Source organism: Pyrus communis, chromosome 8, assembly GCF_963583255.1.
Source record: "Pyrus communis chromosome 8, drPyrComm1.1, whole genome shotgun sequence".
NCBI lineage: Eukaryota > Viridiplantae > Streptophyta > Magnoliopsida > Rosales > Rosaceae > Pyrus > Pyrus communis.
Genome location: NC_084810.1, coordinates 5,185,208 through 5,198,570, shown reverse-complemented (window position 1 = coordinate 5,198,570; position 13,363 = coordinate 5,185,208). Strand labels below are relative to the sequence as shown.

At 36.8% G+C, this 13,363-nt stretch overlaps 2 protein-coding genes across 3 annotated transcripts; one reads left to right on the top strand and one right to left on the bottom strand.

Annotated features, from left to right (window-relative positions):
* Positions 1-346: 346 nt before the first annotated feature.
* Positions 347-6,151, top strand: LOC137742195 (protein SPA1-RELATED 4-like). Of its 2 annotated transcripts, XM_068481986.1 has the most exons (8): positions 347-882; positions 1,229-2,281; positions 2,438-2,595; positions 2,938-3,877; positions 3,952-4,098; positions 4,230-4,541; positions 5,072-5,131; positions 5,644-6,151. In XM_068481986.1, exons 2-8 carry the CDS (start codon positions 1,388-1,390, stop codon positions 5,830-5,832), a joined length of 2,700 nt encoding a protein of 899 aa, XP_068338087.1. In that variant the 5' UTR covers positions 347-882; positions 1,229-1,387; the 3' UTR covers positions 5,833-6,151. The 2 variants fall into 2 exon arrangements, with proteins under 2 accessions (XP_068338087.1, XP_068338088.1); XM_068481987.1 differs by lacking the exons at positions 5,072-5,131; positions 5,644-6,151 and having other exon boundaries at positions 3,952-4,144; positions 4,230-4,383.
* A 1,929-nt stretch (positions 6,152-8,080) lies between these two features.
* Positions 8,081-11,780, bottom strand: LOC137742610 (beta-glucuronosyltransferase GlcAT14B-like). The gene is made up of 5 exons (XM_068482520.1): positions 11,328-11,780; positions 9,958-10,667; positions 9,795-9,870; positions 9,596-9,711; positions 8,081-8,996 (listed from the first exon to the last, which is right to left on the bottom strand). The coding sequence occupies exons 2-5, from the start codon at positions 10,526-10,528 to the stop codon at positions 8,497-8,499; spliced, it is 1,263 nt and encodes a 420-aa protein (XP_068338621.1). The 5' UTR covers positions 10,529-10,667; positions 11,328-11,780; the 3' UTR covers positions 8,081-8,496.
* Positions 11,781-13,363: the final 1,583 nt, after the last annotated feature.

The window sequence follows — 13,363 nt, the reverse complement described above, 5'->3', positions numbered from 1 at the left end:
ATGTGGAAAATTAACATGATATCTACTAGAATATTGGACTACATGCAAACACAAAAATCGTTGACGAAAATTAGAATATCAAAAACACATTAAGATCCTTAATAAACGAAGTCTAAATAAAATTATTTTTCAAAATATTTATAAAATGCTAGACTTAAATATTCATTTCATATTACTTGGCACTTATATTATTTGTTTGTTTAATAACTTTAACTGATCAAATAATATTTGATTTATATGTCTTTTTGTAAAGATAATCATCACAATATAAATTTAAAAATTAAATAATTCCGCTAATAAATACACTATTCGCGAGATCAAAAAAGTGTGCAGCCCTACATAAGGATGCAAGTACTATCCTTGAAAGGATATGTACAAGATACTGAGTTTGCAGCATAGTTTGGAGGGGGATGAATCATGATTGCACTTTATCAAATGGTATCTTCCACCGATGACCCACAAGGTTTATCTAATCTACTGTTTTGGCTCTGGGCTTTTGAGAGGAAGAGGTGTTTGTTGAGCCACGTTGGTAGTTTGGAATAAAGCGGGAAGATAAAGAAGATGGTAATGCTGAAAGTAGAAAGAGTGGTCTCTCTTTGCTCTCAGGAGGCAGAAAAATAGTAATATACTAGGGGCCTTCAGAAAATTAAAAAATAAATATATAATCTTTTTTTGTTTATTTTTCTGGGTTTTTAATTTACAAACGGTCTGTGTTTTTTGTGGGGAGATTTTGTTTGTTTTCCTGTTGAGAAAATATTGGGGAATTTGTAAGGCTGTGGAGGTTTCGTTTGAGTAGTGCTGCTTCAAAAAAGTTGTGCTGTTTCTCTTCTGGTTGGCCTAGCAGAACACAGAACACACAACTCCATTTTCATGGTGATACTGGTAGCTCTCCCTCTCTCTCTCTCTCTCTCTCCTCTCTCTCTCTCCTCTCTCTCTCTCTCTCATGGAATATATTGACTTGTCTTTGTGTTTTGAGTATTGAGCAAGAGAGCCTTTTCTTGGTGGGTTTTTGTTGGTGATGGTGGCTGAGATTGTTTGTTCTTAGAAACTGTGTTGGAAATTTCATGTATGTGACTGTGTATATGAATTGTGAATTGGGTTTTGTGAATCTGTTCTTACTTTTTGTCAGATCATTGTTATTGTGTTGGTGGTGGAATGCTTTTTCCTGTTTTCTGGGTTCAAAGTTTGCATAGTTAAGGTTATTAATTAGTTTTGTGATTGTGGGCAGCCGGGAATCTGTTATTTGTTTGTGAAGTCAAGAACTTGCTGTGCTTGATGAGAGACTCGATTTTCGCGGTATCTGTTTGCGCCGCAGAAAGAGCTTCTGAGTCAAGATGGTGGAAGTGAGAGAGTGCAATAGAAGTCGGAGAACTCCTCCGTGTATTGGATGTGTGTGTTCTGGCTTTCATGCTGCTATAGGCGGATAACAATGGAAGGCTCATCCGAGTCTGCTGGGCAGAATTCTGATAGTTCTAGAGGGTTGAATACTTCCAGAGTCTCAAACCGGAATCCTAGGGTTCGTCGTGCTGGAAGGTTTGGCTCGTTGGGCGAGGCATTTCAGGATTCGGATTTGAGAAAGGAGAGAGATAGTGTTGTGGTGGCACACACTGATGACCTTACAAACCAGGGTGGATTGTCCGGGGTTTGTGAGGATGAGGTGGCGGTTGACCGTTTTGTCCGAGCTATTGAATGGGGTGATGTTAGCTTGAGGCAGTGGTTGGATAAACCGGATCGATCTGTTGATGTATTTGAATGCTTGCATGTATTTAGGCAAATAGTGGAAATTATTAGTGTAGCACATTCGCAAGGGATTGTTGTTCACAATGTGCGACCTTCATGTTTCGTCATGTCATCTTTCAACCACATCTCCTTTATCGAGTCTGCATCTTGTTCGGATTCTGGCACTGATTCTCCCGAGGATGAGTTAAACAGCCCAACTGAAGAAATTAAGGATTTTCCCTCTCTCTTGCATCGTAATTTGCATCAGCAACGAAGGAACTTAGGAAGAGAAAATTTTCAGTCTATGACAACTCCAAATGCCTTGTCGGAAACGAGTTGCATGCAGTCAAGTTCAATTTATGCAGCACGGGAATCGCTGGTACAAGAGAGTGAAAATAGAATCAGAGACCGAAATGTTGAACTAGAAGATAAGAGACAACCATTTCCAATGAAACAGATATTGCTTATGGAGACCAGTTGGTATACTAGTCCCGAAGAGGTTTCTGCTGGATCGAGTTCATGTGCTTCAGACATTTATCGGTTAGGGGTTCTTCTTTTTGAGGTTCGTAAATAAAAGCTTTCAATTGTTTATCTCTAGTATAAGTTAAACAAGATCTTCAGCATTCAGTTATCATTTTATGTAATGGTAAAAGTTGATTTTGTTCAGAGTTGTTTTGTTTTTGTTTTCGTGGACTAATGCGGTGGTGCTTGTGACCAGTTATTCTGTCCCCTCAGCTCAAGAGAAGAAAAGAGCAGAACAATGTCTAGTCTGAGACATCGAGTTCTTCCTCCTCAATTGCTGCTGAAATGGCCTAAAGAGGCTTCGTTTTGTTTATGGCTACTGCACCCTGAGCCAAATAGCCGGCCAAAAATGTGGTGAATACTCCTTACAAAATGACCTTCCATCTCAGACGTAGATTTTTCTTTTCAAAAGCTACCATAAATAGTCTGAGACATCGAGTTTCATGGAAGTATTTGCTGTATATTTAAACTGCATTACATATATCTGTAATTCATTACGTCATGAAATACTCCATTTTATGCCATTTTCTATAATTTGGTCTTGTAGTTCATAAATCCCCTTGTATCTTTCACTTTGTTCTGCATCTTTTCCTCTTCTACTGACTTGTAAAATAACTCTCTCCTGTGTCTTTTGTGATGCATACTATACCTCCAGCGGGGTCACGATTTCTAAATCTACTTTGTCTTTTGTTTCAGTGAGTTGCAACAAAGTGAATTCCTGAATGAACCAAGAGTTGATTTAGAAGAACGTGAAGCGGCGATAGAGCTTAGAGAGAAAATAGAGGAGCAGGAATTATTGCTGGAATTCCTGCTGCTCATACAACAAGGGAAACAGGAATCTGCAGATAAGTTGCAAAATACTCTTTCGTTTCTGTGTCGTGATATTGACGAAGTTATGAAGCACCAAATAACTTCTAAGAAAAAGGGCAGTTCAATCCCACAACTGGTGAAGGAAGATGATTCGACCTCAAGTTTCCCGTCTATGAATATTATTGACGATGATGATTCTGCTAGTGGGTCCAGAAAAAGGTCCAGACCCGGCATCTGGGTTCACAACGTAGAGGAAAGCGATGATAATTTGGATGGTCAGAAGACGGATACTGAAAATCAAGGTGTTCTCTCGAGAAGTTCTAGATTGATGAAGAACTTTAAAAAGCTAGAGGCGGCATATTTTTTAACGAGATGGAGGCCCGTAAAGCAGTCAGCTAAACCGGCTAAACATTCACCAATAAGTAGTTCTGTTGTAACTGAAAGAAGTTCTGTCAATAATTTGCAATCAAAAGAACAACATAGTGGAGGTAGACGAAGTGGTTGGATAGATCCATTTCTTGAGGGATTGTGCAAGTATCTGTCTTTCTCGAAATTAAAAGTGAAGGCAGATTTGAAGCAAGGGGATCTTTTAAATACTTCAAATCTAGTATGCTCACTTAGTTTTGATCGTGATGGAGAATTTTTTGCTACAGCCGGTGTTAATAAGAAAATCAAAGTATTTGAATGTGACACAATAACAAATGAGGATCGTGATATCCACTATCCCGTGGTTGAAATGGCTAGCAGGTCAAAGCTAAGCAGTATATGTTGGAATAGTTATATCAAAAGCCAGATTGCTTCAAGTAACTTTGAAGGTGTTGTGCAGGTAAGTCAAGCCTTATTTGTGATTCAAGTTACGACTTATTAGCTTGTTTTAACTAAATTGCTTGACATTTTCAGGTATGGGATGTCACAAGAAGTCAATTGTTTACGGAGATGAGAGAACATGAAAGGCGTGTATGGTCCATTGATTTTTCATCAGCAGACCCAACACTGTTGGCCAGCGGGAGTGACGATGGTTGTGTAAAGCTATGGAGTATCAATCAGGCAATTCTACTTTTGCATTTGGTGGATGTCAGCTTTGAAACTAAACGTACTGCATTGATCTGTATGCATGACGTGTATGTCTAATTCTGGATGTCTGATAAGCTGATTCTCTTTGTGGGTCGCTTCTGCAGGGAGTAAGTATTGGTACAATTAAAACAAAGGCGAATGTCTGCTGCGTACAGTTTCCATTGGACTCTAGTCGTTCCCTTGCCTTTGGTTCAGCGGATCATAAAATTTACTACTATGATCTTCGTAACTCAAAGGTTCCTCTGTGCACATTGATCGGACACAACAAAACCGTGAGTTATGTCAAATTTGTAGATGGGACAAATCTCGTTTCTGCGTCCACTGACAATACAGTGAAGCTTTGGGATTTGTCAATGTCCTCATCTCGGGTCATTGACACTCCAGTTCTATCATTCACCGGCCACACGAATGTGAAGGTACTGCCACTCATTTATTTTATTAAAGCAATTCTAGGGATGCTTTATGAGATTGATCTGAAATTGGTATATAATAATTTTGTGTTCTGCTAGGTGCAAATGTATATCAGAAGCTTAAATACATGATGAATATTTTTAATATTTGATGCAAATGTTTTCCTGTAAATATTTCAGAACCTTCCAATATAGGCTGATTCTATAACCTAAACTTGTGGTGGACAATGAAAAATTGTTCTTCATCGACCAATTTACTAATTTAAATTTTTTTGTCGCTTTCGGATGACCAAAGTTTTCTGCCATGAGTCTTTAACTGCAAAATCTTCTTATTCAAATGCAATCTTCATTGTTATCGATATTTATGAAGGAAAACCGCTAAAGAACATAGTTTGTAAACGAGTAAATGCTTTTGTGCAGTTTTTCAAAGTTAGTCATTTGCATCTAAACAATGTTATTTTCGTGTATTAGATGCAAGTTTAATATGGCCGCAGTGGTCTATGATTTATAGCTTATGCGTGTTTCCCTTGTTGCAGAACTTTGTGGGGTTGTCAGTTTCTGATGGTTACATTGCTACAGGCTCAGAGACTAATGAGGTAATTTAGACAAACATCTTCAATTCACCCCATGCACGGGTTGTTCGAATCTTGCTTCGATCTTGCTACGACCAGTGAACCCAAATTTCTATTTTCTTTTTTTTCACTGGAAAATTCTATAGGGTTCAAAGGAGGGCTAATGTGATAGGATGAACTTTCTTTGTGTGTATGGGGATATACGATATATGTATTTAGTTAAAGGTTTCCAAGGCTTTCGTCTAAAAGTTTGAGAAAAATGACCTCTTCTAAAAATAAGGAAGAAACATGCCTTGAGATTAGTATATCAGCTAGCTACGTAGTTTTCTTCGGTGTAACTGTTTTACTTTGTAGTGACTGTTTGAAAAGATAAGGTAAATTGCAGAAGTTACTTTTGCAAGCCTAAGAAGGATCTTACCTATCTGTTTACTAATCAAATGTGTCTCATTGAAAACTGTCAAATGAATTCTGAACAGACAATGCATCTCGTTTTGGTTATATTTAATGAATGATAATTATGTTCTTTGATTGATCAGGTTTTCATCTACCACAAGGCTTTTCCAATGCCGGCATTGTCATACAAGTTTCAGAACACAGACCCACTTTCCGGCCATGACACAGATGATGCTGCACAGTTTATCTCTTCTCTTTGTTGGCGAGGCCAAACCTCCACCTTAATTGCTGCAAATTCGACCGGGAATATCAAAATTTTGGAGATGGTTTGATGATCTCCAAGGTGATTCTTGAATCTGGCAGGATATATGGGGTGTTGAGAAGAAAATGAGGTAAAAGAATCTTATGCCAGAGAAGCTTGTTAGCTCATAGGGGCTTTAGGTCATAGGAACTCGATGTTTCCAAGCAACGTAGCAAATTTTGGTATTTAGATGATAGCGGGATAAGTGGTTAAAGTCAAAAGTGAGAATGTTCTTGTTCAAATGCCATGTGTAGATAGAAATTTAAAGGAAATAGAGAGGTACAAAAATTGGTATTTCCGTGTAATTTTTAATACAATTCAAATCAATTTATATATCTATAATTTTCGAATTCCTCTCTTTTCTTGTTTTGTCTTCTAAATGAGAAAATTGTAGCAATACTCCATCTACTTCAAAAATTGGAGTAATGGTTTCTCAATTAAAAATCTATAATCATTGGTTCTTAACTTATCAAAACATGCAACTATGATCATTTTTATTAACTCCGTTAGAATTTTGTCAAATGAGCCGTGTTGGAAGAACCACTGCTACAATTGAGTTAAAGTTGCAAGACCATTGTTCCAATTGGTTTAAAGGTAAGAGGCCATTTCACTACTTCGATTTTTCATATTTGTCCCTTGATGTGTGCGGAAATCACTTCCTCGTAATCATATATGGATTTGGAAAATGCTTTCAACTTTCCATTTACTTTGTTTTTTCCGTATGATACGGCATGTCTAGAACATACTACCATTGTATAAAAAATACAATCACGTTTAGGGTAGTGGTTTTTACATACTTCTTTTTGACCTTACACACATTTTCTGTTAATTTCTATTATTTGATCATCTTCAATTAATTCGATTCAATGGCCGAAAATTTAAAAGTGTGTGTAGATAGCGCCATCCAATGTGCTAATGTCTTGGTTGGGGTTAAGAAGTTAGGTTGTATGGCGTTGACTGTTTATCTTCTGAGAGAAATTCATTAATTGGAATTGCTAATAAAATTCACATGTCATGTAATTTCAAATACTTATGAGCCTGTGTTTCTTCCTATTTAGTAACGTGAATTAGTGGTATTTCTCTTCACCTTCATAGGTTTAATGTTTGATAATGACAAAATTCGAATTACATTACATTGTGTAACTTAACTCTAACACCCGTCTCTTTAAGATATGTTGTTCAAAAAAATTCTTGTGATGTTGCTGACTGAATCACTGATTGTGTAAATTAATGCAAATTTCCTTAACCATTTGAAAGAAGTAACCAATTTACTCCAAAAATTTTAATTCAAATACCACATCTTAATAGATTCACCCAAATGGACGAATTCTTTTTTCTTTTCGGTTAATGAGGTTTTGGTCACGCATGTTCTGTTCTTATTGCAGATGCACTTAGATTTAATATATCACTGACGAACAAGAGCAAACATAAGTGTGCATAAAGAGAAAAAAAAAGGTTAATTCCCTTTCTTAAAGGATTATAAATCAAGAGATAAGAAGATTTAAACTTCAACGCATGTAGCGATTAATAAACCTAATTTACTACTGCATTTGCATTTTTTTTCAAATGGAGGAGGCTCGACGATGGAAGTCCGGTCACCCTTTGATTTCTTCTTGATTTCCTCTAATCACGAAGAGTCAAATCGTTGATATCTTCTGCCACCGAATCTGATGCAAACACCACAATTAAAGGTGTAGTAATTATTTTAAGATTTGATTAACAATAGAAGATTATCCTCACCAACCTTACTGTGTAGCCAGCATTATGTCATTATCCCTTATCAGTACTCAGTACAATTGCTTAAATTGCGTTTGTCAATTTCTAATTTTGGCTGCCAACAAAAATTAGGTAAATTTCAGTCATGTTAAAAGACTTTATAGCTCTATTCAAGGGGTTCGTCTAATAGAAAACGAGCAAAGATTTGGAATTTCTAACCTTGACATTTATTGGGGTCATCGGTTATGTTTTGATCTGTACCGTTTAACTCGAAAATCAATATGTTGCCGCCTCATGTGATATCAGGATTGCATGAAGAGAAGAATTAGCCTGCCATCAATGTGTGGTGAGATACCTCAAGAGAATTCTAAAACAGCTTAAAAGAAGAGGAAAAAGAAAGAAGAATGAATGAAAACAAAATCTTGCAAGTGCATACAACTTTATGACACTTTAGATTTTGGTGTTTAATTTTCACTTTACATCTCTCTCGTCACCACTTTTCAATTTATCCCATGTATTTATCCACTATCACTAATATCAGGAAAAAAAAAAAGCGAAAACAAAATAGTTATCAAACCGACAAGTATAGTTTTCTAAATTACCAATCATTTGTACCCGTTATGATTACAAGCAAAGGCCAAAATTCTAGTTCCAAAGTTCCGAAAAGAAGAAAAAACGCAAGGTGGAAGAACAGTAACAGTATATTAATGTATGATTGTAAAAGTTCTAGATATATAATCAACCTACAGAAACAATGATGCCGACCAAACACCTGTTTGGTTTCCAGAATGTGACAACTTAAGGATATGCTCAGAGGGACACTAATCTTAATCTTCCTCATCAACCTTAATTCTATCAAACTTCGCATCAAAACTCGATGATATCCCTTAAATTCCCAACAAACTGTTGTCTTAGCCTGTTGATACGAGTTCTCTTCTTTTTCTTTCACTGATTCAATTTCCAAGAATTTCCACACAAACTATTTACACTGGTTTTGACCAAACTTAGCTGTCAAGGCAAGCCTACTCACGAGGTGGCGAAGCCTGTCGGCACCCGGACCTGGTTTGATCTTGTTCGGGTTCCCAACCCTGGAGCATTTGGGTTTGCCAGCACACCAGCCGCCTGGAGTGAAGCTGTCTTTTCTTCGGTGAAGTAATTCCTTATCGATCCTGTCCAGGACAGGGTCATCGTGTCTGAACTTCCGAGCAAAGGCAGCACCGCTTGCAATCATCTTGTTTGTGTCATTAATGTTGAGGGTGTGGGGATGCTGCTTGGGAGGAATGTCCCAAGAAATATAGTGCAAATCATGGTTGACGGCAGTTTTGGCAAACTCCGGCTCATTGCATATAACAGTGTGAAAGTAGCCTTCCGGAGAAGAAACAAAGTTTGTGTAGTACATGAGAAGGGTCCTCGGAAGATTGTCCCAACCCCAAACACAGTACTCGACGAACCAGCGTGATAAGACCATCCATGCCGAACCTGCAACAGAGGTGCATATTAACTGATTGTGCAAAACAAAGAGCAAAACTGGCAATGCTGCATGCAGGATAAAATAATATATCCTAAGAGTATAGCCAACACTATCGGTTTTATAAGGAGAAAAAACAAACTCTATACTAATTGGAGAACTACTGATTCAGTTAATGTAGTCTGCTCACAAATTGTTCGAAGTAAATAAATCTAGTTTTCAAATTGGTTCACTGATTCAATGTGAAATATCGAAACCAAATTTCATCCCCTGAAAATAACCCCCTCAACTTTCCAGTAATCCTTTTCTGTGGAAAGGCAGTAGACATGTTACAAACAAGATAACAAATGAGATTATCACACCAGTTATGTTTTTATGTAAATCCCCCAAAAGGCTCACTAAGAATTCCAGTAACCAGGCTATTTCTTCTCAGCGGAAGAAAGAACAAACTAGGCAACAGCATATACAAGAACATTAATAAAAACATATATTTCGCTGAATTTTCTATGTCAAGAGTTATAAGTTAGTATTCTCTACATGAAGTTTTAATTTGTCAGGTTAAAAATTGTGAGTAGCTAGCCAGAGATCTAGGGAAAAGTAAAATACTCACCAGTAAACAATTTAAATGCAGTGGGCAATGTTCGCCTTGGTGTAACCCAAAATACATCCTGTTTTTTAGATGAGTAGAGACCAGGGTCTAAAATCAAGGGCATTGCTCGTTTTTCCCTGGAAGATGAAAGTTAACATAGCATTAGTGATAGTAATAAATATGTAAGCATTCTATACATGTCCACAGAGAGAGAACTCACTCTTTCCAGCCAAGTTGGCTTGTGTGCTCAATGAAATTCAGATTTCGGTTTAAAGTTGAAAACGTGTGAAGAAGATCTGCATGAAAACAATTTGAACAGTTTCTTTTAGCACAAAAACTCACATTTTAAGAAAAGTTTACAACCGTAGTTGATATGGACTCACCATCTTGAGTAACAAGCGGATAATCTGAGGCGCTGAGATTGATAAACCAATCCCAATCCTTACTCCTCCTGAGAAGAATTGCGCAGGCATGAAGAGTATTAGCAACCATTGTTGGACCTCTGTAAGTTACCATATTAGCTTTCTTGATCACAAACACATTCCCAACTGTATTAAAGAGAGTCTCGTTGTCCACTCGCGAAGCAAGCTCCAATCTTTCTGCTACCGGAGACTCAAGGTCTAAATGAAGAACATATTGATTCAACGGATGGTAAAGCGCTTTGAGAGTTCTCCAAAGCTTTTCCAAATCCCCCTTTGATCCGGAAATTAGATAAGCAAAGCGAGGAATAGCTGGTAGCCGAGGAGGGGGTGGACTTTGTGAAATTATTGTCTCAGCAAAAGCTGGACTAGATTGATTTGTTACTACCCTAGATGGTAAAAGGGAAAAGATCGAATTGATTGCGTTTCGTGAAGAGACGAGACCCGAGTTCAAGGAAGTAGCTAGAAGGAATATGCAGATGACAGAGCTTATGACAAGAGGGACTAGCCATTTCTTCTCCACTGCCGACCCCATTACCAAACCTTATGATGGGTTCTTCCAATCAATCTATTGCCACATAACCGTGTTCCTCAACTGATCAAGCGCGTCCGAATGAGATGCAGATTAAGACTACTTTCTCGTAAATATTCCAAAGTCAAGACTTTTGCAACAGCTGTTGAATCAAATACCAAAAATTAAAATGCATACATTAGATTCATAAATTGTTATGTAGTTATGGTAAAACAAAGAATATTGTAGCGTTGCCGTATACATTTAGCTGACAAATTGGTGCTAAGAACTGCCAAAACAATACTTATTCTATAAAATTATCATCAACCAAACAAAGAGTAATGGCAGAAGATACAAAATTGAAGCATAAAGAAAATCGACAACGGAACAACGGAATTCAAACACAACAAATTAAAATATATAACAAAAGACTGGACTGCAACCTTGTTTCCAATGAGTCAATACAAATAAAATATCAGATATGTGCACTGATAGTGACACAATTAGTAGCAAAAACTACGTCTAATCAGAAGCAAATTCCAAATTTTGTATCCCTAATAACAATATGGAATATCTGCAGAGATTAATAAAAAAATCAAATATTGACTCAGTCATGCAAAACAAAGGAAACCCAGATCAGAAAATCGCAGTTTTGTGTAACCCCAACAAAAAAAAGGAACAAACCAGAAATCAGATGTCACATACCAAGGCAGCTGAATCGTGAGCTCGAAAATACAAAATAAATAAAACCCAGAAAAGTTGGAAGCGTTCCGATACAAAGATGTAAACTTTATTGAGAGAGAGATGTGAGAGGAAGTAGAACCTGTTGATATCTTTTTCTGGCGGAGAAGATGAAGAGCAAGAGCGTCTGTGCACGTTGAGAAATAAACAAAAAGGAGATTTGGAGAGAGACAGAATCATGCGAGAGAGGAGAGAGAGAGAGAGAGAGAGAGAGAGAGAGAGAGAGAGAGAGAGAGGAGACAGGGTGGGGGAAGTGGGGAGCTTGGTGGTATTTTAAAAGGGAACGAACGTGAATGTTTGTCTGTCTCACGCCTGGACTCGGAGACCCAGGCGTTCTGGTTTTGTTGGGTTTCTTCTATCTGGGATTCACCAACACGGCAACTGATTTCAACTGCTTTCCGTATCTTTGTTTATCTGCTGTTACAATCTCTCTGCGTTTCACTTTCCTCTACTTTTTCTGTTTTCGGAGGAGAAACGGTAAAGTTTTTATTAGATTGCTGATAACGATTCAATCTTGGCAACGTGACGGGTAATATCTAGAGGTTCCTCAAATCAACAAAATTCGGTTTTTGTTTTATATTTTTCCTCGATGTAGTTTTCAGCTGTAATTACTAATTGAATTAGGATTTTTTTCCTCTAAATTCCCTTTTTCTTCAATTATTTTTTATTTGAACGGTGACGATTAAGTATAGAAAAAGAAGATTTGGAAGGGAGAAAATCTTACTCTTACAAATTAATGTGGTGGATTCCATGTGGGGCAAAGTAATGCAGATCAACGGCTATCGTTTGTCACGCATTGAGTGTAGGATTTCCTTGAATTGTTATCAGGAAATTTTATTTGAATTCATGTAACCTTTTTCTACATCCAATTTAAATTTAAATTGTTAATTGTCTATTTTATCCTATTGTGTCACATCCCGGCCCGAGATGTGGTGGGGGCCGGGGCGACCCGGAATGTTCACTAGGATCCCGAATCGAGCCTTGCAGGCCGAGACCTGGAAGGTGACTAAGCCATAAAGTGTGATAATGTATAAAATGTGAATCAATTAAAATCTAAAAGTGCTTAAGTACATGAGTGTGCGGTGAGCGGGTCCTAGTGGACATTCCGGGTCGGGATGTGTCATATTGCATAATTACTATTAAGTACAAAATGAAATTAATAATAAAACTCAAATTTATCAATAAACCCATTAAACCCTATTATCAGTTCTTGTTTATCATACGTTCATTCTGGCTAAAACCCTAATAGGTCTTGTAGAGAAAAACAAGTTTTTTTTTTTATTGATGGATGGTGATTTTGAAGTTTTGAATCCTCCAACTAAGGTATGACTCAATTTATGAATATTTTGTTCGTTTGATTTCAATTTTAAAGTTTAAAATATGAGTATTTGGGTTTCAATTTTTTTCATCAATCCTGAATGGTTTGTTAAACTTTCTGCAATTGGAAAATTCTAAGGAAAATTTTCTTACCGATGTTCTTAGATTATAAATTTCCTTGCTTGTTGATAAATATAAGGGGATGAATTGTTTGATTTGTTGCTTATGCACATCAGTAGAAAGAAAAAAGTCAAATGTCTGGGTTTGGTAGCAGAAAAAAAAAAATAAAAAAAATCAGGGAGTGGAAATGCTAGTGGGAAGAGGGGATGGAGCAAGGACATCTTTTAAAAAAAAAAAAAAAAATCAGGGAATGGGTGTAAAGATAATTTAACATTTTGAATTGGTTTTGAGAGGGGAGTTTAGGTAATAAATTTGGGTTGAAAGAGAGATTAATTCTTTAATAAAAAATAATATAGGTGAAGAGAGTAAGTTGAATGTGAGAAAAGATTACATGGGTTCAAATAAAATTTCTCATTGTTATCTTTGGCATTAGTTTCATCTCTCCTTTGTATCATAAAATTAAGGAGAACAAGTGATTGGTTTTTGGTCAAACCAAAATATTTAATTGTGAATTTGACCAAAAAAAAAAATTTAATTGTGAAAGAAAGCAGTTACAAACTTACAAATAATGACCGTTTAAGGAGAATAAAGGGTTTCATAAATACCCACTTAATACTACAATCTAATAGTATTTTTTTTCACTTATGAGTGAGAAGTTTTAGGTTCGATTTTCGTTAAAAG